Raw genomic sequence first — 27,900 nt, 5'->3', positions numbered from 1 at the left:
TCTGCTAGTTGTGTCTCTGATTTCAACTTTGTGTCATTTCAGAGAAGAGTATCAATGCTGAACAGCTGTTAAAGGTTTCGCACTTCCTCCTACTTTCTACGCTTTCTTTTTCTTCAACTCACCCTCTAAACATTAAACACTTAACAGTTGAGACCAAGAGAGCAAGCATCACTTCGAATTATAGAATTGTATTCAGCGGGTATACAAGCCTGTTCGCCAAATGTGTTTTATTTTTAGTTTTGTTTCAGATGACATGAAAGTGAAAAAAATGGTAACATTCCTGCATTGGCTATAATTTTCTGTTGGATTATAACAAATAAACTCTAATATAAATTCATACCAATTTTTAGGTAAAAACAACAGTGAGGTGCTTTACAAAGCCCCCAGAATCACTGGAGAGGTTGCTTGAGATTAACAAGCATAAAGGAAAGAAACGGTTGCAAAAGAGACCAAATTACAAAAATGTTGGGGAAGAGGAGGAAGATGATAAAGGACCAGAGGATACCCAAGACGATCCAGATAAGGCTAAAGGTACTGAGGGTGGTTCAAAAGGCATCAAGACAAGTGGGGAGACTGAAGGTGAGTGCACCAAAGAGTGAACCAAGTTTCTTTCATACAGATCCCAAATCTTTTAAAAAATAGTTCTTCATCCAAATTTCAGTTTTTTCATCCCATGCATCTTCTCCATATTATAATTTTTACTTGGTGCATTTTAAAACCTCTGCAGATCATTAAACAGTTATAATGTTTCATGATTCTGCTTTCATTAATATCAGTTACCCTGAATCGTTGGCCTACTTGTTTTCATTTGTGGAGCATTTGTGATGCTTACAAGTGTCTCTCCATGTGCTCAAACCTTCAGTCTTACAATACATTGAATCGATTGTTGTTGCTATGTGCTTTCTAAATGTACTTGTTTTTTTTTCCCATGCATTCCATTCATTAAGCATTATTTCTGAGTATAGATCCTGTCCTCCTGAACATTTTCAGCAACTCTTTTAGACACTTACAGGGGCAGCTACTGGGTGACAATTGATTTCCACTTAAGAACAAAGTATCCACGTTTTTAGAGTTTTGTTTTTAAAAAGAAATGTAAGTCTGACACCTGGAAAAGCCTACTAACCTTTCCCTTTGTAATAAGATAAGAGGAACTATATCCTATCCATCTTTTAGTTCATGCCGGCCAATGAAGCATGCTAGACTTCCCTATGCTGGAATAACACACGTCTGGAAATCTCATACATGTTAAAGTGCTTTAGTAGTTTTGAGTGGCTAGAAATTCAGAAAATTGGTTCTGTGAAAAAGTTACTCAAGGGTAGTGATCAGTAGAAATTGAAATTTCTGTAATTTAACCCATGTAGATACATTTTTCCTATTTTTTTAAGAAAGTGTGTTTTTGCCTTTTACTAATTTTGTTTGAAGGATATTCATGCATGTTATCAGCTATTATGTATAAAACTGTTATGCATTTAAGGCATCCTAGAATGTTGGAGGAGATGCTGGAAAGTATTCTGTGTTGAATGTATGAATAATTATTTGATAAGCGCATGCCCACTAAAGGCAGTTTGGCACTACATTGAACAGGTCTGTGTATGCCAGCCAAGGAGTATGTGAAGCTAACAGAATAATTACATTTTTAATGGTTTATGAAAGATAGCACATTTGTAAATATGTCTCAAAGACAAAGAGAGTTGGTTCCATAGTTCTAGAGCTAGCCCAGAGCATGCCGTAACTTAGAGACAAGCATTCAACTCTATGATTGTTTTTGCCAGTTGTAGAGAGACAGATCTGAGACACCACCTTGGCTGATAATGGGTGATCTGGCAGCACAAGTCACCAGGACCCTTCCCATGGAAGATCCCATACACCAGTCAAAGAGCATTCAAATCAGTTCTACAAGCAACAGGCAGCCAGTATAATCTCGGCTATCCTCGAAAACAAGAGCATGTTTCTGAAGGTCACCCACCAGTCTGACTGCTCTGTTGAGAATTCGCCGATGTCCCCATCTGTTCTTATATGAAAATCATAGATAACAAGCACTGGCATAATGCAGCCTTGCAGGATAGTGGTACATACTACTACACTTCAAATCTCCTGCCGCAGAAATTGAAGAACTTCATTCTGCTGATGAAAACTTTGGAGGGAATCCTTGTCACCTGGAATCCCAGATTTTTTGTAATACAAATCGGATGAGAGGGAAGACAGAGTTGTCTAGGCCAAAAACTAGCATCCCAAAGAACACTTAGACCATAAATTATCGCTACAGTCTGGTCTGCATTTGCTTTTCGCATTCTACAGCTCCTCCAGGCTTGTGCCCTTGACATGCATACCTGGAATCCCAGCGTTTTTGCAATACATCCCGGATGAGAGGGAACACACAGCAGATTAGGCCAAAAAATAGCATCCCAAAGAAAACTTGGACCATAAATTGTTTGGAATACCTGATTTTGTGCAATTTAAACTGCATGAGAGGGCACAAACAGTTGACTATGCCAAAAACTAGCATTCCAAATATCACTTGGACCATAAATTAATAATGCAGTTGTGTTTGCATTCGCTGTGAGTATTTTACAACCTCTCTAGGCCCAACTCCTGACATGCATACCTGTAAAACATCTCAAATATCCTCTGGTGGGCAATCTAACCTGAAGGTGTTAGCTGTATCATGTTATGTCTTGATCTGGATGTTCTGTAGCACTCTGCTGGTGAGCTGGCGTGTGCTGTAGGACAACACTTTGGTTGTGACAAATATAAGCTTGCTCTTTTATCACTATGGCAAGCGTGTTTATTCATAACAGTTTAGCAAGGTCTTTTGAGGGTTTCCATACTATCCAATGTGCAGTTTGGGTGGTGATAGATGAAAAAGCGTGAATCAGTGCACCGTTTACAAGCAAGCGGGCTCTTGGCTCGAGAATCCCTGTGCTGTCTTACAGAGCAGCTCGTGAACACACTGACCATGATGACAACGCAACAAGGCTGCCCACATGATGCAAGATAAGCACACTAATGCTGTGTGACCAGCCACCACCAGTATAGCTCACCTTCGAAGTGGTGACAGTACTCGTGTGCAGAGACTCAAGCACACTCTGTCCTGTGATCATGAGGCTATAGTTGATTGGTTAGAGACATACTAGTAAACATGGAGGAGGCACGTACACATTGTGAGAATGTTATCTGAGTGGGAGACGAAGGGACATTCGCTGGTGAGCTTGAATTCTCCATTAGAGGAAAGAGCACTAGTAAGAACAGTCTTCAAAACATCACAGCAAAAGTATAAAGGAGTTGAACAGCTTTGTTCAGGAAGAATTAAACACCGGAAACTTTCAAAAATAATAAGCAATTAATTCAATGTCCCTAAGGTGAGAATGGCAACCTGCACTCAAGTTACTTTTCAGACTAAATAGGACAACAGCTGTACCTCCTCCCATCCAGTAGGAAGAATGTCTAGAGAGTTTTGGAAATGTCTTCTAACTACTGAATGAACATGATTTTAGATCAGGCTATAAAAAAGCACTTCTGTTATGAGTCTTGGGAAGCAAAGGGCAACACATCTTCAAATATTAGCCAGTTTCTGTGAAACAGAATATTCAGCCAAAAAACAATTTATTTAAAGAGGCCAAAAGGCTAGCCTGAAGACTAGTTTTGCCAAGAACATCCACACAGCTTTGACTGTTCACTAATTGTATAATCCACCACAGAAATCGAATGAGACAGTACATTAGTCTGTAGCCTCACAGGAGCAAGTACGGATTGGGAAATGCGGTCCATGTAGCTAGTTAGTGAAGTCCTCAATGAGAATTGGTGACTTTCTATCCCACCAAGTCCTTGCATTTGCTCCTTTGAGGCCTGAAATAATCTTTGGTGCTATGATTCTAGAAGTGGATAATGTCCAGTTTTCCATCTACTCATGCTTTATAGAAGAATGGGTAACTATCTCTTGATCTTGCATGGAATGCATGCTCAGTATAGGTTATGAGATCAAAGGTCTTAGAGGTCCTGATGAAATCTGTACATCTTCTGAACCAGATCATACATGTTGGCCTACAATAGACACTGGCTCAGTAAATGCCCCTTTGTGTCCTATTATGTTTTTAACCATATGACAGGGCCCCTCTTATTAAAAAATGGAGTTAGGGTTTACTGGACGTTTTCTGCCATAAGATCCCATTAAGAACAAAGTATTCCCTCCAACTCCAAGGTTGAGCCCATCTGGTAGTCAACACCTCACCAGGAGAGGACACGATGATGAAGCATGCCACAGGATTGGCATGTAAGTGAGGGCTCTGTATGAACACGTGTACTGTGCCTGGTGAGCAGTAAGGAGCAGGGCATAGTGACTGCTTGTTTTGGGAGACACCCTCCAGTTTAGCTTTTTGTATATGTTTGGGGAAAAGTAGAGTGTTTCCAACATATCATGTCTGTTCCCCTCCGCTCATTAGTTTTGGCAGCTGTTTTCATAGCCTAGAGCTGCAGATTTGCTTTGCAATAAACAATGAGCAGAAGAGATGTGGGAAGAAGGTGATCTGTGGCATGTGTGGCTGTTGATACACATGCTCTTCTTACTTCTGCCATCTAGTTTTGGGTCTGGAGTGGTGCAAGTTGTTTTTCTTCTAAGAAGTGTTTAGAGTCACGAGATCGACTGACTCCTTGTAGGAGCACGGACCTTTATGTAGTATGCAAGGCTTGGCACACTGTGCAGGGGGTCCAGGCAACTACACGGTTTACAGAGGTAAAAACTAGATCATCTAATGGTCTAATTGTTAAGGTAGCTTGATTGAGCAGGTAGGCCAATCTTGGAGAAGTGCAAAACATTTGTTGTACTCACAATATCAGTTGTGCAACTCACACACTCAAAGGAATAACTCAAGACCAATTTATAAAAATACTTTCGATTTTTATGTACCAAGATTATCAAAACTGGTTTAGTACTTTTGGAGATATGGATTTTTGAAGTTTAATAAAAACATTCTTTTTTGCATAATTACGCACCATAGAAATCAATGGAAAATCACCTTAAAAAATACATATAAAATCACACAGTTGCTTTATCAAGTTCTTCTTTTGCAAGTTAGTCTAGGTCATCGGTTGGCACACTGTGCCAGCTGGAAAAGTTTGGGCGACTCCCGGTTCCAGGGGAAGCAGCAGGTCTCTGGAGCTGGTGCAGGGCAACTGCGGGGGACCACTTGGAAAAGGTCTGTGCAGGTAAGTTTAGAGGTGGTTCCTTGGGGTCCCCTTAGAGTGTTGAGGTCGGAAGGGGTGAGGGACCATTAGGGCACAGTAGGTTCTTAGTTGCAGGGCACAGGGTGGCCTGGTGCAGAGTGAATCAGTGAACTAGGAGCTGTGCGCAAAGATCCCCTTTTGGAGCTGGGGGTAAGTTGGTACAAGGGTCGTTTGCCGGACAGCAGGGGCACTTTGGCGGAAGGTCTGGGGTATTCCTCAAGTCCCTCGACTGGGGCTTCCTCCTGATCCTTTTTCCTTCCTCGCTGGGCTGGTTTTCTGGTGTCCAACATGAGCTGACCAAAACCCAGGGTATTGGTATGGTTTGACCACTGGAGGGCTCAGTGCCACCAAACTTGGCACAATTGCAGGGTTGGTCCTTGTGGTCATCAGTGTGTTGTCAGGTCCAGCTGCGACTTCCAGTTCGTGAATTAGTGGCTGGTTAGTGAAGTGACCCTCACTGTGCTGCTGGTTTCTTCTTTGTTGCAGAGTGGTACCTCCACTCTGGGGGGAGTTCTTGGGCGCTTGGCGAAGCCTGGAGATCCTCTAAGGATTCTTGTGGTCAGTCCAGTTTCCCAGCAGCTCCGCAGAGGCAATTGTCGAGTCCTGGGTGCAGCAGGAAGGGTTTGGCGCCTTTTCTTGGTGCAGCAGGTCTACAGTTCTTGTGTCTTGGATCTTCTTGGTGCTGGTCTTCTTTGTGTCCTTCAAATCTGATTACCTTGTCTAGGGATGCCTACTAAATACTAAATTTAGTGGGTGTTTTATGGGGCACCTGGAAGTGTCCAATGGGACACCTACCTATGAGTGGCTACACCCACTACAGTGACCACTTCCTGTGGGAAGAGTCATTTCCCTATCCGTGACTGGCTATTTTCAGTCCATCTAAGATGGAGAAACATTAAACGGAGTATCCACCTCGCAGGCAGCACCTTAGAGGTGGTGCATACCAGGTGGGGCCACTCCTCCTACCCTTAGTGGAGTTTCCTTCCTTTGCTTCCTCCAAAAGTGGGAGTTTGGAAAGGGGTTGACCATCTGCTGCTAGCAACAGGCCTGGGGGTCGAGTTTAAAAGGCGGTAAGCCCTTTGAAGCTCACCGCCAGGGCAGTGCACCTTACAGAGGGATGTGGTGCTAGGACCTCCACCCAGGAAGGGCATTGTTCTACAAACAGACCTCTCCCCCAAGGTTTGTAGATTCAGTGTCTGGAGGTGGCAGGCTGGATAGAACCAGTCAGCAACCATGCCAGGGTAGTTAGCTTTTGCAGAGGGCACCTCTGAGGTGACGCCTGGGTACATTTAGGGATAAATCCAATACTGGTACCAGTTTGGATTTATCATTCTGAGTTGTTTGATACCAGTTAACCCAGGGTTGAGAGTGTCCATCATGTAGCTGGGAAATTAGTGATGACCAATGTCCAGCACATGTATTAAAATGGCTGCTGAGTTCATCCACTATGTCCCAGGTCTGGCAAGGACACAGTGGGGGGCGTATTGCGCATGCCGCTGTGCCTCCACATATAATATGGTGCACTCTGCCTTATAGCTGGAAGGCATGCCAAAGGGGTGTTTTATCCATTCTGTATGCAGTGTATGCTGGACAGTGCACACAGGCAGTGTGTCATGTCGAGTTTGTGTTTTAAGTTTGCACTAGGACACCCAGCCAGCAATGGCAGTGCTGGGTGCATCTGGATGCATGGCCCTAGAGGGTGACACAATCAGTGCTGCTGCCTTAGAGGCCTACCCTTAGTACCCAATGCCCTGAGTACCTAAGTACATTTTCCTTGGGACTTATAGTGGTAGCTAAAAGTGTAATCAATTACCTTTGCAATGTTTTAGGTAAAAACACTGGCACCGGGAGCCTGATTAGCAGGATCCTATTGCACTACAGTCCAGGTTGCATCTGGAAGCCAGGCAAAATGTGTGGGGGGGATGTACTGCAACAAAGTGCCACCTTCCCATACTCTTCCTTTCTGTGATAGTATGCATGGGCATCTACTCTTTTGTTAGTTTTTTTCTCTTTGCCGTCGGGTTCGGACGTGTGTGTCTTCACTCCATTTTGTTCAAAATCTTTCCATCTTAGTGCTTGCTTCGAATCAACGGTTCGGGCCCGACCTCACATCCTTCGGCACATCTACACCTGACACAGGCCTATATATTTACCCTAAGCAGGGTGGGGTGATAGGGTACTCCCCTTCTTTTTTGTAAATATATATTTCATGCGGCACCGACGGACATGCTGACCTGATGGAACGGACTCCATTCCATTGCTGCCCTAAGTGCTGCACAAAATTTCCACACACAGACCAACCTTGTTGTGTAATCTCTGCTTATCTCCGATCATCAAGAGGCTACTTGTGACACCTGCAAATCATTTCGATTGAAGAAGACGCATTGGGCCAGAAAAGCACATCGAGTGGAAATGGCGCACAGGACTCTTTGAGGAGGAACATGCACAGGAGAAGCTCCAGCAGGAGGATGATACTCTTTCTATCTAGGACTCCTCCTGCTCCAATGTTCAGTTGGACATCAAGAGCCATAAGATCACCTCAGAGCAACTTGTGAGTAAAGTGGCCCCTTCTGCCCTCCCCAAGACCCTCAAAAGGCCCCTGCTTGAGGTCACTGGTCCGCCACTGCCTGCCCATGATCAGAATGGAAGGATACTTTGGCCGCCCAGCCTCTGGTCTCGGCACCGAAAACAACTGCCAAGACCAAGCTATCATCTTCAACTTCCTTCTCTTTGGACAGAGAGATTGTCTCCGTCTCGGTTGGAGTTTCGGCTCCAAGCCGAACAGCTTCAACCTCCACTTCGGTGCTGAGCAAGTTGCAACTACCAAAATCTTTGGTGCCCGAAGACTCTGAACTGATATCATCAGATCAGCAGAACTCAAGTCAGTCCTCTGCTACTCCTTCTCTAGTGGAGCCCATAACTTCAAATCCAGGAGGGTACAGGGCATATAATTGCATAGTCACCTGTACATTTAAAAAGGAAGCTATCCTTCCAGGAAGCTTTGGACCCTCCTTGACATCAGAAGAATACAACCAAGGACAAGGCACTAGTCCACCAGGAACCCTTCTCCGCTTCCCTTTCCTTCTCATTCCGGTAGATTATTTTCCTCAGGGCTCCCCTTTATCACCTGGAGGAGGAGTATAGGTGGGCCAAACCATGGCCCGGACCCTTGGGATACTTATGATGCTGAACCGATCACCTCTAATGATCCAGATCTCTAGCCTGCATGCCCCTCCCCACCAGTGGATATCACTTCATTCAAGCAGGTCATGCTCAGCTGCATTTTATAACGCAGAACTGCACAGAGACACTATCGAACAAGACTTCCTTTTCAAAACCCTTACCTCTACACATTGGGATATTCAGTTTCTATCAATGCTCCCTAGTATTCTTCGTCACTCTGATGAAATTTTTAAGGAGTCTGTCTGCTCCTGATTTATCACTCCTAGAGTCGATAAAAAGTACAAATCCGCTCCTTCTGACCCAATGTATATTAGGTCTCAGGTCCCTCCTGACTCGATTGTCTCTACCACTGCACGAAAACGTGCCAACAGCCAGGCTACTGGGGACTCTCCTCCTACTGCGAAGGAGCTTAGGAAATTTTATGCTGTGGGCAAAAGGGTTTGCGCACAGGCAGCCAGTCATTGGCGTATCGCCAATTCAAAATCACTATTGGCCATATACCACCGGGCTCACTGGGACGAAATGGAGGAGCTCCTCTCGTTCTTACCAGATGAGTACCACAAAAGAGGACAACAAATAGTTGCAGAAGGGCAAACAGTCTCAAATAACTCAAGTTGCTGTGCCCTAGATGCCACTGCCACATGCAGCATTAACACTAGTGTCTTACTCCGTAGGCATGCTTGGCTGTGCTGTTCGGGTTTCAAACCTGAAGTTCAGAAATCAGTCCTTAATATGCTGTTCAATAAGGAGCAACTTTTTGGGCCTCAAGTGGATACTACCCTTGAGAAGCTCATAAAAGAAACGGACACAGCAAAAGCAATGGGTGCCTTTCAGTCCCCCACACAAAAACAGGCACTTTTTGTCACACTTGTTTCATGAACTCTTTCAAAAACACCTCATCTGAAATGTCTGCATCACATTCCAGGCAGCCTCAAACCACCTACTTCAGTGGTTTCTACAGAGGCTACTATAGAGGTAACGCCACTAAGGTATGAAGTAAGAGCTCCACCTCCTGCGGCGCATCCTCCACTGTAAAGCAGTGTCTACCTCCATCAGCCCCTGCACATCCAACACTTTTTGGGGGAAGGCTTCAACACTTGCATTCACAATGGTTCAACAGCACTACGGACCAATGAGTCCTTTCCATTATCCAACATGGTTATTGTCTGAAGCTCATCACTACTCCTCCCAGTAGAGCCCCTCTCACTCACAGGCTACCTCAGGAACACTTCACCCTCCCCCAGCAGGACATCCAATCCTTGTTTCTCAAAATTGCCATAAAGCCAGTGCCTTTGCAACACCAAAGGACAAGAGTATACTCCTAATACTAACTAATTCCCCAAAAGAATGGCTCTCTTAGGCAGATACCCGACCCCAGACTATTAAACACCTACATCCTGTCAGAACCCTTTCACATGGTTACCCTTCAGGGCGTAATTTCACTTAGACAGCAGGACAACAGCAGGACAACTTTATGAAAGCTCTAGATCTAAAGAACCCCTACTTCCATATTCCCATCCACCATAGTCATTGCAGGCAAACATTACTAGTTCAAGGTCCTGCCTTTCGGAGTCACCACTGCTCTCAGGGTCTTCACAAGGAACTAATGGTTTAACCATCCTTTACTTCCTTATTGTGCCTCTTGGGCCTCACTGTCATGAGTTTGATGGAGTTAAAAATGTAAATATGAACACCCTGAAACTACACATGATTGACAGTGGGGGCTTAACCTCATAAAATAGGACAGGTTCCCTTCTACTAATTCCTTTAGAATGCTTACAGGATTTACCCTGGCCAGTTTAATTCTAACCCCATTCATACCTGTAGGAATGATATTATCGATCTTGGGGGAATCCTGGCTAGATGGCAGGTTAAGCTTCAATGTTAAAGATACAGGGTTATGATCCCTGGAAAACTGTGGGCAGCCACTAGAGCTGCAGTACTCATTACTTCTTAAATTATATTTCATTATAAGGTCATTAAGGGCCAGTTCATATGTACTATGTCTAAAATGTGCCAGGGACCACCCCCCTCATGTCTCCGTAACCACATAACAGTTTTGATGTAATAGGGCACAATTTAATATTAAAGTCATACAACCAAAGGAAAAAAGGGTTCTTACTGGACATATTGACAGAGTGATCCAAGTCTCTCCCTAGCACTTTCACAACCTCCCTTCTTGTAGTGTCAAACACATTATTATAAAAGTTTATTATTATGATGTCCAACTTATTATCTAGGGTAAATAAAATAAAGTGATAATATGGCAAGGTTAAAAAACTTTCCTTGACCTTGGTGCTAGGATCGTTGAGACTAAAATGACCAAGCACCCCAGCTCTACCCATAGCAGAGGCGATAGCTGCGGTATTAAGACACAAAACCATCTACCTCTATTTGCATGATTGCCCAGGTTTCCTGTATGCAAACTATATGAGCAGATTTAACATATTTTTATCCCAAACTTCTGTGTCCTGTTTATTTGCAAAGCCAGCTATATTCCACGAGGAGACTAGGGTCCCCCTGTGCTCAGTACCCGATAAAGAAGATACTGAGTCCAAGCGGTTCTCATTCCCTATCAGCTGGCTCCGTAACTGACTAGATGGGAAATCAAGGATGGGGAGACAGTCCTGAGGATCCACCTGTGAGAGTACCTGGAATCTGTTTGAGGTGAGAACTGGGAGGAGGTGGGGTAAAGGCACTAGGGCCCCAATCCTCGTCAGTCTGTAAAAGAAACCTAGAGGTAGGGCCTTAATTGATGTGAATGGTCACCTACAGAAATGAATCCTTGCTGGGATATTTTTAGTAACAGCCTCAACTTTAAAATTAATGATAGCACAGTTTTTGTCCATTTTCACTGAGTTTCCCACCCAGCCCACCCCCGCACAAAGTTGATTGGGTCATGCAATACCACTTGGCCCATTATCCTCCCGTTCACCCAATGGACCATCTTGTTCAGGTGCCGATCATGATCTTTCTAGCTCTCTGCTTTAGAAGAGTTACACATTTTAACACCATTACATCCAGGGTGGCTTGGAGGGAAGATGTAAGGTTGGCAAAGACGTAGATTCCATAGGGCGGGAAACTGATTGAGTTGAGAGGGCACCAGTATTCTGTATGCAAGCCTTTCTCCCTTTAAAACCTCCTGCTGGATTACAAGGGCGATTTGTGCATGAGTCTTCTCTTCCATCTGAGCTACTTAATGGACCTGCATCCTTTGAACAAACCAGAATAACTTGCTGACTGCTGGATAGCACCAGAACAGGTCCCTGGAATCCCAGAACCACCCCTCCTCCCTCCGAGCACAACCTCCCTTGACTTACTGAGATACATTTCCCCCTATGCCCATATAAGTACCTCCCAACACATTTCCCCCTCCCCAGCCCGGATTCCAAATTTAATAAAGCCTCTTCAGTCTTCGTTAATCGAGCTACAATAGGTTTCAGTGCAACAGGGAGCAATCCAAGCCCCTCCTCTATGGTCACTTTATCCTTAAGGGAGGGTCAAATGGTTTGCTGCTCTCTACCTAGTTGTGATTTGTCCCTGGTGTCATTTGTCCTACCACACTAATTACCCCGTACTATTCAGTACATTAACGTTTCGAGGTGAGCACCTGCTCAGTTTTTTTCCTCCTCCCCCTTCGTATTTTGGCTTTACTCTCTTTTCCAGCGACCTCTGAATTGACTCCACCCTCTTGGTGACCCAGGGATGGGACAGAGGTGGTATTTGGTGGACGGGGAGTAACAGAGGTGGGTTGAGATGTGCCAGCTGGGGAATCAGCTGCTGTTGGCGCAGTATGAACACTAGGAAGAGGCATAGGGCCACTAACAGCTAGGAGGGAAGCCAAAGATAAGCACTTTTTTCGGCAATTCTATTTCTTTATCAATCACACTCACAGCGCGCTGCAAGAAGCTGTCCACAGTGGTCCCAGGAGTCTGAGGCAATGCATTTGTATTCCGCTTTCCCATACTGTCACTGTAAATATTGCCCCTGATGAAACAGACACCAAAAACCTTAAGTGCTCACCTCTCCAGGTAGTTGTTAGAGTGGTTGCCCGACGTGCATACGGGCCCGTTTTGGCCCGGTTTTCAGCTATGCATAAGCCTGGGTGCGTCGCAGAAGCAGCTGAAGTCTGTGTTGGGGCTCCTCCCAAACCAATGTCCACAGGGGCACATAGTCCCACCCCAGCAAAGTGCCCGGTACCGAAGCAGAGTTAGCAGAATCTAGACCGCCTTTCAAGTACAGTATTATGCAACATTTGTCATGGACTAAGTAGATAAAAATGAAGCTCTTCAGCTGTTACGGTACAAAAACATTTTTGTATGGGGAGGTTCAACAAAAGTTCTTCATTGTAGTAAAAAGGTAACGATTAATGCTGGACCTTTAATGCATTTTAATGTGACTAAGAAAATCGTGACAGTGGACGACAATGCACAGTAGTTCTGGAAGGGTAGTTCAGTACAACATAAAAAACGAGTTGTTGTAGCTTCCCATTTTGGTATTACTTAAGAGAGGAACTACGCTGTGATCTAGAGTGGAGGATTATCCGATTAGAGTGTACATATTTCAGGACTTGCACTAGCAGAGGAGGTTTTGTTCTTAGCACTCATCTCAAGCAGCATTCTGGAGTAAGGAGCCAAGAAAAAGGCTGCGCTACCTGTCACCGGGCAGGCGTGAATGGATAGCCTAGAAACGGGCTTCTGCGAAGGAGCAGTACCAGTTATCCAGCTTTTAGAGGTTGTACCCTGACTCGGTATTTTGTCTGTTCGTCTTAAAATGATTAGTGAAAATGTTGGATTTGGCTGTATTTTTATAAACAAATACAGCCTACAGATAGACTTCTAAAATTGTTATTTCTTAAAGTTCGCTTTTTGGCCAACATAAAAAGTGCATATATTTTTAACATCTTTATTCATTAAGTTTTTGTATTTTAATTTTTATTTATAAAAGTGCTCCAGGGTCTCATGCTTGGGAAAATCTGTTAAGAGTTTAAGACTTTAATGTGGATTCCCCTGGAGAAAACCTATTATTATTATTATTATAAGTAAGTAACATTTCCATTTCCTTTGGTTATGCGCCCAGCTGTCTGGCTGAGGTCATATATAAATTAATGCTTAAAACATTTGAGCTTTTTCCCGTATCTGACGTGAACCATTTCATGAAAGGCAACTCACTTGGTAACTGTAACAGCCTGTGACAAAAATGAGCTGCAAGCGCTGTGTGTCTCAGAACCGTGCACAGTGTTGCATAGGTATAGAGTGATTCTCAGGACTCGTATTTCTGTTCTTCCTCTTATTTCAAAGTAAGTTCATCCTTGGCTATTTTATATGTCTCTGGGCATGTTTTTATCCTCATGCGTATTTGATTAAGTAGACAATACATAAGCTGGGAGTCACATGTGGTTTACATATGCATCTTGGTGAACACCATGCTGTCTTTTCCTGACCATATTTTTGGGGCTCTTAATGGCAATAATTACAGATGAGAAGCTCCTAAGATCATCTGGTGGAGGAGTCATGTATTGAGCATTGTTACTCTTTGCATTGAGTCCCACTTTCATCTGGTGTTTGGACAAACTCTGCATAATTCAGCATTTTTGGCATTCTTCATGCACGCACCTGTCTGACACATGCATATCAGTAAGGTTGTAAAAGTAGGATAGTTAACTCTATGGTGAATTCTTTACTCTTGGTCTTTGGGCTCATTCCTATTCTCCTCTCACTGACACAGCAGCCATTTTCCACAAAACAAACAGTAATTCTCTTCTTATTTCCAAGAAGGCAATTGAGTGTGCATCTTCTCAGGGAGGGGTGTACCATGTGTCAGATGCTTGTGTACTCTGCATTAGGTTGCAAAGCTTTGAGGTTAACAACTATAGAAACATTTACAGGTCCTGCCACTAATTGGCCCAATACTCAAAATTTGATAACTTGGGCAAGCCCATATATAAAGAGTAACAGAGTCACCATAAATGTACCTTGGTGCCTGATGTAGGGTTTTGCGAATAGAATAGTGTCTGTAGGAATCTTGGAGGAAATTGCCAAATTTAGAGCCCAGTGGCAATCTTTGTACATTGAAATAAACGGTGCCACAATGTTATCTTTCAGTGATCTAAAAGTTTGATGAACAGCCATTGTCCACCAAACTTTTTACATTTTTGTTTTCAGAAGCAAACTGTCAATGTAAATTTGTTTTTGAGAGACAAAATATTAATCACCCCCACACTTTCGGAGTTTTCTCCCAAGGTTTGGGGTTGTTAATGTATTTTTCCTGTCCCTCCCTGCCAGGTTTTTCCTGGCTGAGACAGATGGTGAAAAATAACTTTATACTGTCCACCCTTAATAGGGCGACCGGTGTAAAGTCTTTCATCAACGACCTGTATTCTGGCAGGTCATTGGAAGAAATATTCTTGAAGAAACCAATGAGGACTGCTTCAATGGATTACTTAAGGTCTGTCTGTTTCTGAATGAGTTGTGCACACTGAGGGTTTGGTGAGCAGAGTACTCTGACAATTTTGCGATGGCGTACCTTGTTTGCAATAGTCTAATTGAGGCCCGTAGTCCTTATTAGGCTGGACCCACATGGACCGAAGCAGCTAAGTCCTCCTTTCAAAAGAATACCTTGGCCACACTCAAAGAAAAACAGGTAAATGAGATCATAAATGGCCTATTCTGATGGAAATATACAACCATGTGAAGCAAAATTTTAGTACTGGAAGAAGTCTTACCAGTTCAAGGTGGAGATACAAGTCAGGTCTGCCTCCTCTTACTACTTCTTCGAGCCCGACACAGGTGTTCCCCAGAATCCTAGACATAATAAGAAAATACAGGTATTACTCCAGCCTTCATATCAGCGGGTCAAAATCAGTCTGCTTTCCCCTTACAGACTGGTTGCCCTCACACTGGATGGACTGTTCACTCTGAATCTCGAGGGAGGGTTTTCGGTCTTTGGGGATTTACATGCCCAAAAATAAGGAGTCCTTCGTAGAAATGAATCTTCTCAATCTCCTCACTGGTTACTAAACTGATTTTGTCGCACTGGAGCAAACTCCTGCTCTCCTTTCTTGATGGGGCAGCACATTACAAGGTGATACCTGCCTAAAGTCTTGTATGTGATTTCATTCACCATGTGATACGTGACTCACACTTCCATAAAGTCGAGGGTATGACACCATCCTGTTGTGGGATGAGAGGACAGCTAGAATTGCCTTGTCTACTTTGTGTAGTGGGGTGTGGTTGATTGAGAGTGGAGAAATCACTCTGCTGGATCCCAAGGAATATTATTGGGCAACAGAGAGGATGGTCATAAATGATAAGGTGTTCAGCCCGAAGCAGGAGCAAAGGAACCAACTGGATATCTAAGGGCCATATATGGTAAAATGAGCCATAGGGGGTGGCTCAACCAAAGCAGTGGTTAGGTCTAGAAAGGTATAAGTAGGAAAGGAGATTGTCAGGGGTTACTAACCCTGGAAATGCCTTGTGTCACTCTGCAGTACTTGTAGACCAGGGAGCCTTGTGGGGTACTGCAAGTAGGGATAGCATAGGTATATCAGAGTTGAATGACATTTAAGGATTAGACAGACGGACCAAAGACCCTAAGTATAACTATCACTAGGTTCTCTATACATGGGAACAGTTGGTTTTGCCACTCTGCATGTGAGAATGTGATAGAGTTGCTCAATAGGCTCAAGGTTTTCTGATTTGAAATAATCGCTTTAAATATTATTCTTCTGGAAGGTCACAATGTTCACTTCTGTTAAATACAGCGTTGAAACATGGCAGATATCTATTCCTTTCTTTAGGTAACTAGAATAACTAAACAACTAACCTAACAATGTGCATCGCAGAGTTACAACAAAATAAATAAATCTCTCAAAGGCTTTTATTTCAGTTTTGTAACTTGTACGGTCACATAATTGACCACAAAAAATCTACATAGATTACTTTATCTCTCTGTAAGAAATTGTTGGCCACAGAGAACTTTGAATGTTTGAAGAAAAAAAAGTTAATTTGATTTTTGCAATGGAAATATTCAGAAAGTTTTGTTTTTACAGTTGGCCATTTGTTACAGACCTGTCCACATGGCAGCAAAGCAAAAGCGAGCTGACAACAAGTTTAGTTTGCATGCTTCAAACAATCTATTGCACTATGTTGATAGGTTATTATTGACCTCTTTTCTCTCCCAGAAATAGAGATGGTTATCATGGAACGAGGCAAGGTGGCAGAAGTATCAGTCACTGTATTAGCAGAGCAGAACACAACTGATGAAGAAAAAAGTGCTGCTGCTGCCTCTGTGAATGAGCTGAACCTGAGCCGGTAAGAGAAGCTGATGAAAACTTTTTCTGGTGATACAGCAGTCCATTAAGTGAGCTCCGTCTAGAGATTTTGAAGGCCTTCCTTTGAATATTTTTGCATTTGGCACCCAATCTGAATTTTCTAGAAGGCGATTAACGCTCTGCTTTGGAAAGGCCACAATGTTCAATGATGGGAAGAGAAGAGTTCCACCTATTACACTTTTTAGCTTTCACATGCAGACAGCTTTTAGATATCTGTTGTTGAAGGAACTCTTGTGGCCAAACCAAAACCCTACAGTGGGCCTAGAACTAACCTACTGTGTACCTCTTGACTTGTTTGTTCTTCGCCTAGACTGTAGTTTCTTTAACATCCATTTCATTGGATGACCTGTATCCTTCCACTGCTCACGTTTGGTGCACTACTTTTTTTCTTTTTCTTTAGGCACCTCCTGGAGAATGCTTGAGTGTTCTCTCTGTCTCTCGCATGCTGCTTGCCTGTGCCTTAAATGCAAGCCACCCTGTACCACATGCTCCTTGTTGGTCCCCACACTCTACCTCCCCTAGCTTGTCCATTGATTCCCCTGACAGAGCTTTGTTTACTTGTTTTGTAAATTATTTTTTAGATATCTTTCATGCTTGTACTTCAAGCTCCTCTGTACTTCCTGTTGCTGCCACGCCCCGCTCATCTGTTTCTTCCTCATCCTAAAGCATTTTTTTCATGATTTATTATGGGGGAGTGGGGGTGGCAGAACGGGTTGGATCCCTTAGCTGCCATTTGTTCGCAGGACACTCTTTTTTCAAAAATGGCTTTTGCACAATGACTTTTTTTACATTTATTTTAAGCATTCTAAGTGACAGTGACAATTTTTTAACAGAGGCCACACGTCACTCCATATGCTCGTACAGACACCATCACTCATGCGCATGAGCAATGATGTGGCCACGAATACACTTTTCTTTTCTTTTTTTAAGCCGATTCCAAAGAACAATGGCAAAAAAGCATTTTTTGCTGGTACAGCACAATATCTGCACAAAGCATTGCTAAAGTCAGTAGAGCCAACAGGGGCAAATTATTGGCTTTAAACAGAAAGGAGAGTAGGAGCACACTGCCTCACATCCCAGCATTCAATTCACCCCCATGGATTGTAGTAAATGCTTTATAAATTCACGCTTACTTTAGTGGTACTTTGTTGTTTTTCACCCCTGTTGGTGCTGTAAGTGCTGTATATCTCTAGATATGTGTTTCTGGATTTATTCCTTCAGTAGAGAGCAGCAGGCTTTTATCTTTCTGGAGTTGCTGGAAATGCTGCCAAAGTCCTCTCTGATCTCTGTACCACTTATTGGCACAAAGGTACATCAATCAGAACGTGTCAACTTGTTGGCTGAAGGGAGACATTTTTTTAAACGGAAGGACGGTGGGAGCAAACTGCCTCACATCTCCAGTCTAGAGATATCCTTCACTGGCTGCACCAACAAGGGTTGAAAAACTAAAGACTACCACTGAAGTAAACGTGAGCTTGCACCGCATTTACCATAATGCATTGGGGAAAACTGATTGCTGGGATGCGAGGCAGTGTGCTGCCAATCTCCTTCAGCCTATTGGCTTTAGAATGCTTGTTCTATGAAGATATGCACCAGCTGTGGGAGAGATTCTTGGTTACAGAAAAATGTGGCAACATTTTATATTGTTTCATCAATACTCACACCTTCTGCGCTCTCTGTCCCTCATTTGTCTTGACACGTCAACATGTAGATGGCTCACTTCCCTTTATCAGTAGTCTGTGGTTCTGAGTCAGTGTAGTTTGCATTTCTTTTCTTTTCATTGGAAGAGTATGGACTCCTACTTTAATTAGCAGCCCATGGCTTGGCAGCTAAGCCATATTTTTAGGGTGGTGTTTTTTTTTCCTAGGCATGGTCTGCTGACAGACATTCCCTTAGGTTGGCAATATAGGGAATGAAAGCCTTAGGCACCTGATACCTCACTAAAGACAATAGACCTTTGATCAAAGATTGAGGCTTTGCTAGAGCGACTGAACAGGCCTAAAGTTTCTTTACAAAATCAGCTCTCTAGCAAATATCTTTTTCATCCATTCATGTTGCCTAAAGCATATTTTTCTATATTTAGAGCCTCCCAAACAGTACTTATCTGCATGCAAAAGCATCTGGGGTATGAAAACCTTGTCTGACTCCCACAGGGCTTGTAGTTGTCTTCAACTAGCAAGAATCTTCCTTTAACATCACCCAAGGCATGTTTTTATAATCTCGATCTGTAGTACATATTAAACCCCACATTGCTACTCCTTCATTTTTGGCACACAACTTTCAACCTTGCCAAATATCAAGGGCTCTGTGTTACCAGAAATCCTTCACTTTTCACATTCCTGGAACCAAGATGGCTAAGTCTCGGGCTATAACTCAGACTAATTGGGGCCTTCTATGCTTTTGAAAACAGATAAACAAGTAACACATTGGAGTGGACACTTAGACTCTTATTGTTCCTGCGAGCCATCTTAAATAAGCTGAAAGGGGCAATTTGCGTGCCCCCCAGTCCTATACTTCAAAGAATTGAACTCGTTTGACTCCTCTGTAGAGACAAAGGTCGGGTAGGAAAGTGCAAATGCCTTCAAGGGTTACAATGCATGTCTCCTATAATCCATTGAGGTCTTTGTCTGCTTGTTTTGGAGCCATTGTAGGAAGATGGCCCTTTATGTGGTATGTAAATATCTTGTAAAGGGTCCAGGGGTTCCCCGGTGGGTGGACGGGGCTTGTTATGTGGTCGAGCAGCCTTAGGCTTAACACAGAAGAGTGTATGACATCTACAAATATACACACAATAGTCAATAAATGAAAAACACAACTCAAGGAGATCCACACCAATTTATAAAAATAGCAGGTATCTTTATATATGTTTAGGCATCAGAGAAAAAACATTCAGGAAAGTGCGTTTTTCATATAGGAATTCTTTTCACTTTACAAAGTGGGACAGGGTGCAATTTCTGAGTTCTGCAATGTTATCCTATGGGAGGTAAAATAAGTTCTGCAAATAGTTAGAGTACAGTGACTTACAAGACTAATCTCCTGGGGTTAAGGGGACTAGTGGGCAAGGTCCAGGGCAGCATCCACAGTATACCCTCAGTGGCATGGAGGCGGCTGGGTGCAGAGTGCAAGACAGCGTCTGGTGTACAATGTGTTCCTATGGAGATCGGTCCCTGCGGGCAGAGGCTTCAGGCTCTGGCCAGAAGGCCAGTCGGGCTGAACCAACAGCAGGGCTCAGGCCTCACGATGCTCAGGCACAGTTAGGCACCTTTGGTCCTCTTCTCCACAGCTCAGGGGCGACTGGTGCAGAGGTGACCTTAGATGTTGGGTATTTTTTATTGGAGCAGTCGTGGTAGAGGGGGGCTGTGTGCAGAGGCTGCAGGCATCACCGGTGAGTCCAGGAAGGGTGAAACCATGATTGGCTCAGACTCTGAAGGGCTTAGGAACCTTGTTGGAACCGATGGGTCACTTCAACTCAGCTCAGAGATGGCGGGTGCAGTGATGACTTCAGGTGTTGGGTTTGGCAGTTCCAGAGGCTTCAGAGTCCTTTCTTTGGAGTTTGGATGAGAACATGTCCGCTGTTCGCGGAAGAGCTTGAGTCTTTTCCAAAGGCGTGCAGTCCTCCCCAGTTTCTGGAGTCACAGCTGCAGAATGAGTCGACTTTGTTGCAAATTTCAACACGGGATGCAGACAGGCCGACGGGGTTGGTACCAGGTCAGCTGCTTCTTTTCTGCACTTCTGCTTTCGCTGCTCTTCAGTGTTCTTGGCCTTCTTAGGTCATCAGGAATTCTCTGGTGTCAGGGGATCCCCTAAATAATGAATATGGGGGTGTTAGGGGTGTGTAGGGTAGTAGCCAAAGGACTACTAACCCTTGGGGTCACTACACCCTGTATATAACCACATAACGTTGTCCCAGAATTAGTACATATTCCATCTAAAAGATGACTACCTCTGAAAAACCGTGCCCACCTCACAGTCGCCCACCTTAGAGGTGGTACTAACCTGGGGGGCATGCATACCTGACTAGCTAATTTTCCCACCTGTCCAGGTGTCAAAGGGCTCCGGACAGGGGGGGGGTGGCTTCCTCTCCTGTTAGGAGAGCCAGATTTACATTTCAAAAGCGGCAGCTCTTTGAGGCTTGCTGCCTTTTGAAAGGCTAATCAGCAAGTCAACCTGAGGGAGGGGGTGTTACATCCACTTCCCAGACAGGGTTTTGTTCTGGGCCTCCTGAGCGTAGACGGCTCTCAGCCTGGGGGTCCAGAACAGTGTCTTGGGTGGCAGTCTTGCAGAAAATGGTCAGCGAGCATGCTAGAGGCTGGTATAATTTCAGGGGACACCTCTAAGTTTCCCTCTGGGTTCATGTATTGGCAGATCAGACACTGGCATCGGTGTGGATTCACCAATACGAGATGTTTGATATCTAACATCCCTATCTTTAGTGAAACCATCATGTTGCTGGGGAACTCGTACTGACCTGTTTCTAGCATATGCATTTAAAATGGCTTCCCTGATCAGTTACTATGTCTGAGAAGTGACAAAGACATAGCAGGGGCATATCTGCTGTGCAGATCTGCCCTCACATGTAATATAATGCACTCTGCCTTTGGGCTGTAAGGCCTGCTACATGGGTGACTTACATATATTGCATGCAGTGTTAGGGGACGTGGCACACAGGCTGTGTGCCATGTTGTGTTTTCACTTTTGTCTGCACCAAGACACGCAGCCTGCAATGGCAGCCTGTCATGTGCTTGTTGAGGGATCCCTTAGGGTGGCACATTTCATGCTGTAGCTTTTAGGGACCCTCTTTAGTACCCCAGGCCCTAGGCACCACGGGTACCATTTACCTGAGACTTACAGAGGGTGCTAAAAGTTTTGCCAGTTGGGGAAACAAATGCAGTTTAGGGAAGGAGATATGGCACTGGGTACCTGGTTAGCAGGAACCTAGTGCAGTTTGAGTGGAAATCACATCATGTACCAGGCAAAAAAGTGGGGGGTTACCATTTCAAAAGAGGCTCTTTCCTACAACGGTCATTCGCATAATTGATGTGACGAAGACTGTACATGGCTTTACATGTGAATTGGTCATCCTACTCAGAGATGGGGGCTTAATCCTAGAAAGCCCTTGATTTGTGCCTTTGTCCGGTTGAACAGTAAGGCCACAACCTGGGGCACCTCAAAGAATAACCTATTAACCCTCAGAATAACTATTTTGCTACTCCAATATGTAGAGGTCTCATGTTGTCATAAATGTTGTTCCCACCTACTGGAAGCGGAAATCAACTACAGGAAAGGGAGCTTTGAAAGCCAGAGAATCACATCTTAACTTATTATAGAAGTGACTTATAGAGCAAGCTCCCATAGTTGTTTAGTATTAATGTTAAGGTTCTTGGCCGTTATAGGTTGACAGAGCGGGGCCCCTAGCTGACCGATCTGATTATCATAAACTGCTCATTTATGGAACCTACCAGTTTGCACTGTGGGACAGTCAAAAGCTTCTGGGGGCTTGCTGTACAGCATCTCCTTCTTCCAGTACATATTTTACCTGAGTATTCAGCCCTCACCTTGAGTGTTCTCAAATATGCCTCTATTCACCCCTCTGCTGGTTCAGTGGTGGACTTTCACAATGGTGTCCCTGAACCCCTGCTTATTACAGTGCCTTTTATATAGGCTAGAAAGCTCTTCTGTCTTTGCTTTCCTCCTCAGTCAGCTCTTTAGTTTAATGGCTAATCCTTTGCCTTCCTTATAAGTTACCTAGGACCTTGAGCGTTGTGCCTTAAGTGCAGCTGGTGCTCCGAGGACCCTGGCATTGAGAATGAGTTGTTGTAGTGAGTGTGTGTTATCAAGACCGGCCTTATTCTGGCTCTTAAGCGCGTACAGATATTGATTTTCTTCCCTGGCCCCTGCCATTTTCTTTAACAATCTGCTTATTTACTTCCTTTTGTAGAAAAGTTTGTCTTATTTTAGGCCCAGTTTGCGCATATTTTCTCTGAGTCAGAAATTTCAGTCATTTTTTATGGCGCAATGTGGAGTGTTTTTTTAAAGTGTATTCAGCAGAACTTTTCGGTCTCTGCATGATCCTTGCTCATCTAGTGTAAAAGAAAATGCCACCGTGCGAAAATACAATTCCTCCACGACAGTAGTGTACTTGACGTTATTGTTTTTCCACCAGGGTTGCTATCATCTACGTGTATAAGTGATTAGGCTTTCTTGCTCTTCGAACAGCATGTCTTTACTCATTTAGGACGGCTTCCAGAAAGGCACAAGGGGAAAGTGATTGCTGGGGAGAAGACCAATAGGGTTAGCTGTATTTTGAAGGCCTGACAGGCATCAAGAGTTACATGTATGGTCCACTAAATAACATTAGTCTGGCGGGTAGCCTGTTAGTAATGGTCTGTCCTACAAAGCAAGCTACTCTGTTGAATCATCCTATTGTTTGCTGTATTACTCAAGTGTATACCAGGTCACTAAGTGTTGCAGGGGAGCATGACAGCATTATTATGGTACATGTTATTAAAGGAGATAGTTGGATGGATTTTTGAGATTCAAATAGCTCATATAAATTTAGAGAAGCTGTTTAGTGCAATATCTCCTCCAGTTAAGAGCATGGTCTCTCCATTTCAAATATGGATATGTTAACATACATGAAAATGGGAGAGAGTTTAGAATTTAGTGTTTAATTGCTTGAAGGCAAGTTATTGCAGAAAGCTTGAAACTGGCATATGCTGTAAACGATGAATGTGTTAACTTCCTGTGTTGTTAATGTCATAAATTACATAAAAAATCACTTCGTAAGTTGGCACCACCGACTGTCAAGTCTCCTTTTAAAGACCAAAAAGATTGAGTTGTGTGACAGGAACACTTGTTTTTGTAGTGCCATTTAGCCACAGGACTGTGGCAGCAAAAATATATAACAAATGTATTGTTAATAATATTATTATCAGTATTGCTATCACTATCTTCAGTATGGTTCTGCTTCTGCGTTTTCTTCTTCTTATTATTATTCTTTTTCTTATTCATCATCTTCATCTCCTTCCCTCCCCTGTGAGTGAAAAACACAGTACATTACAAATGGCTACAAGTAAAATTTATGTTTCTGCTTGAAAATGCCTTTATTTGCAAATAAAACGAATGTCTAAAAGTACGTCTTTGTTTTGCAGGCCCTTCCTTGATATGGTGTATAATGCTCTGGAATGCACAGAAGAGGATTACTATGCACTCTTTGTGCTATGTCTTCTTTATGCAATGTCCAATAATAAAGGTACACTTTTTCTATGCATAAATATGTATCCCTTTTGACCAAAGAAGACTGTAGCGAAAACAAAGCCCGCTACATTGTGGTATTATTGGGTCAAGCCAAATTGTATTTGTATTATATAATTTAGTAATCCGTTGAGGTCTCTGTATTATACAAATAACAGCTGTTTACGTTTTTCATCCCTGCCTTTTTATTGTGCTAGTGTTTTCTAACACTGTGTGACCAGGTATCTTTAAAGTAGTCCCGGCTCGCTGCTCTTTGAAGGGGGGGGGGTTGCTGCATGGGTGGGGCGGTGAAGGGACATTTAATTTTTTAAAAAAGAAAGAAAGAAAAACTTACCTCCTCTGTTGCGCTGCTCCCTGCGGCCAATCCTGACACTGCTAAGGCTTGTGCAGGCTTTCTCCAGCCCGGTAACTGTTGCTGGGCTGGAGAGAGCCTACTGCGCATGTGTATGTGGCCGGCCCGAGACGGCCGGCCAAACATAAAGGCGCACTGGTGGAGAGTGCTAATACATGCGCACTGGTGGGGAGTGCTCTCTGAATTCCCCTCAGTGCTCGTCACCCCGTATACCCTGACCCTTTTACAAGAAAAAGATAATAAACTCCGTTTATTATCTTTTTCTTGTAAAGGTTTTGCTGTCCGTAACATGTGAGCATGATAAAACAATTCAAAAGGTAATCATATTTTCTGTAACCAAGAATCCCATGGGAAGAGGGTATCAAATCATAGTCCAGTTGCATTGCTAAAGCCCAGATATTCTGTGTGCTTATGAATGCTGTCAGAAAAGGACGCCAAAGACCCAGCACCAGTTTCTGTCACATGTGGAAATATAGAGGCACACGTAGGAGGTGGGTAGTGATCAGAAAGAACACACGTGGGGCAAAGTGAGGGACCTTATGTTTACTAGTTCCCAACTTGAGATAGTAAGCTAATGATGCTACAACAGGGTTCCTCCAACATAAGGTTGTTTACTGAGGTCCAAAGGAGATCACAGCAGAGTTTTGGTAGCCACCAGTCCCACAAATAGAGATTGGTAAAATACACAGCACCTTTGGATAGCCGTACAATCGGTCAAGCTAAACCAAATAAAATATAAAGAAGAACCTTAAAAATCTCCATTCCTAGTGTATGAGAAGATTTGAAATCCCTAGCAACACACAGCTTTCTGAGGAGGACTTCTTCAACTAAAACAAATCTATTTCCCATATATGCACTATTAAAAAGAGTTGCCTCCTCCAACAGAAATCTGTGATAGAGAAATCCTCAGTACATTCATTAAGAAAAAAATAAAACTTGAAAACAAGAAGTTTTACACACACTAAACATACAGAGAAAGCCCCAAGGAAAAGCTCTCCCCACAAAGGCAAATTATTTTAATAAACAGATCAGTGCAGCTTGTCATTAACCCAGAATTACTTTTTCCGTGCAGCTTTTTGCTTCGAAAAAGCCCCATCCCTTGGACAGGGAACAGATAGTTTGCCTAATTTTGGGCATTGTGGCCTCACACATTACTGTCATCTTTAAGCAATCCATGGGTAGTTAAGATAAATAAATTCTGTCTTGGGCATAATGGAAGGCGATTCTAGCCAGATTGATCAATGCCTCCACGATTGTGCATACTGGGGAGATATTTAACTCCTACCGACCATACGTTTTTTGAATCACCTTGATGTACACAATCGTCAGGAGATATTAGAAATGAATTAAAACACCCCTGTCTTTGGGCAACATGGAAGGGAGGGCATGACGCACCTGCTACCCTTCAACAACATAGAGCGCATTTACTTCTAAGTTATATTCTGATGTTTCCAGCTTGCGACCATCTCAGGTGCATTAACCGGTGAATCTAACAGTGGAGCTACTTGCTTGGATACACCTGTCTTTAAAGCATGTGCTTTGAGGTCATGATCTGTTTATACTTCCCTCTATTCTAACCAATTACGTAAGCAAGAGTTTTAGTAGGTTTTTGCTTGTTTTCAATGTCACACCGAATTGGCTTTGCCAATGATTGTTTTGTCATGGTTTTTGAAAATCATTATTATTGGAGAAGCTGCTTGGCCCTCATTAATATAGAAAAAAAATATCTAAAAGCAAAAATGTTTTTTTGGTCTTTAAAAGCACGCTTTGCCATATTAGTCCCACCACTTGAGATAACTACTTTGTGTGTGAATGTGCTCCCTGTGAAAGAGCATAATGTCATCTCTCAAGTTAGCCAGTGTCTGACCCCTCCCCATTCTGTGCGCTGCAGTGGGTTGATGAAAAGTGTGAATGTCACAATAGCAGACCAGTTGTTAAAGATCAATGTTGATAGTCCCCTGTAAGTAAATGTATTATACATATCATTTTAGTCAAATCAAAAGGTCTTGGCTAGAAACAGGCCTAAAAAGCAATACATCCGTGCTAGCAGACACCGATTCTTTATGCCATTAAGCAAAGTGGAGGGTGGGTGATGGGAGAAGGTAATCTAATCCCTTCTTAAAGGGGGGGTGTGCTCTAAATATCACACCGGATTGATAACTATTGCTGCAAGTTGATATTCTTCCTCCTGGTATTAAATGAAAGAAAAAGACAATCTGTTAAATGAAATGTAAGCCATATACTGCCATCAGTTTAGTAAAATATTCTATTGAATCACTGGCAACGTTCAGAAATCTGCAGGTTCTCTGCTTGTTTAAGTCTTGTCTCCTTCAAGTTGGCCTTGCTTATCATCTATGTGTACTGTACAATGTCAGAGAATTCGAACGCAAAACTTTTTTAAGCCCAGTAGTACACTATGATTTTTTTGTTTTGCCTTTTTTGTGGCCAGTATTTGATGTGATCCATACTTCATTCCTAGGAATAAACCCTGTCAAGTTGGAGAGTATCCAGCTTCCGGTGCAGGTTATGAAAGAGAAGAACTCCTACAACCAAGCACTGGCAGAACGACTCATTAGGATCACGAGTCAGGCTGCTCAAGCAGGTATCTATATTTTCTTGTATTCAAAGAGAACTTGAATGAGTAGCTTTACAAGCTCAGCCGAGCCACGTATTAGTGATCTTCATTATACAGCGTCTTTTACTTTCCTTCCCCATTTCAGGTTTTGTACACAACGGTTTTGCTTCCTCAAAAGGAAACTCTAGTTCTAGCTTCCTTTTATTTTTAATGTAATTTTCCTTTATCAGAGGCGCAGCCACTAATGTGCTTTTCAAGCTCTTAGTTGAACAAAGATTCCAATAATAATAATAAGCACAACATAAAGCCATAGTGTCGCCAAGCCTGTTCTCCTTCAGTTTTAGCGATGCTGTTGCATGAATGCAGACATACACTGGGATATTGCTAGTAGCCTAGCTATAGCGTATTCTGCTCGCGTTAAAATAGTAGCATAATATTTGCCACATGCATTTTCTCCGCAGTGAAAGTATTTTTTTCCCGATGGTCCAGCACAGAAACTAGGCATTTAGGGCTTGCAAAATAAAATATAATCTCTTAAAGAGTAAATCATTATTTTCTGTAGCCATAGTTATGGGATAATGAAATGAGTCCTTTTTGCTGGCAGCCCTTGACACATGTAGATATGTCCTCTGCCAGTATTGCACGTGCTCTCCTGTGTCCAAACTGCCTTGAACTAAAGTACAATCTACTGTGAGCATGCACCTGATAGAAGAATGTGTACCCGGGGCCTGTGGGATGTGGGGTAAATTACATCACCGCTCATTTTTGTATAGCACCACTGCACTTAAGAGGCATTACATAGAAGGGTATTACTGTTGCAATAAGAATATTCTGAAATATTGAGAGCAGGAAAAAATATGGTTAAGGAGATTCTAAAATATACTAAAGGTAAAAATTGTAGCAGAATAATGTGTTCCTTAGGCGTCCAGAATTAATTAAGTTGAAGACACAAATGTTTTGTGAAAGGAAGGAAGTTTTGTTGGG

General features: G+C 43.1%; 1 protein-coding gene across 3 annotated transcripts in view; it reads left to right on the top strand.

The window, feature by feature from the left end:
* CLEC16A (C-type lectin domain containing 16A) overlaps nt 1-27,900 on the top strand; it is a 462,030-nt gene that overhangs the window by 127,853 nt on the left and 306,277 nt on the right. For 2 of the 3 annotated variants that reach the window (XM_069210166.1, XM_069210163.1), the window contains exons 10-13: nt 351-579; nt 16,586-16,715; nt 23,887-23,987; nt 26,821-26,943. In XM_069210166.1, the coding sequence (XP_069066267.1) occupies nt 351-579; nt 16,586-16,715; nt 23,887-23,987; nt 26,821-26,943 (583 nt within the window). The remainder of the gene's footprint in view (nt 1-350; nt 580-16,585; nt 16,716-23,886; nt 23,988-26,820; nt 26,944-27,900) is intronic. The other variant, XM_069210165.1, reaches the window with a different exon arrangement.

The sequence above is a fragment of the Pleurodeles waltl genome, chromosome 10, assembly GCF_031143425.1.
Source record: "Pleurodeles waltl isolate 20211129_DDA chromosome 10, aPleWal1.hap1.20221129, whole genome shotgun sequence".
Lineage (NCBI taxonomy): Eukaryota > Metazoa > Chordata > Amphibia > Caudata > Salamandridae > Pleurodeles > Pleurodeles waltl.
The sequence above is the reverse complement of the archived record's forward strand: the minus strand, read 5'-3'. Positions and strand labels throughout refer to the sequence as shown.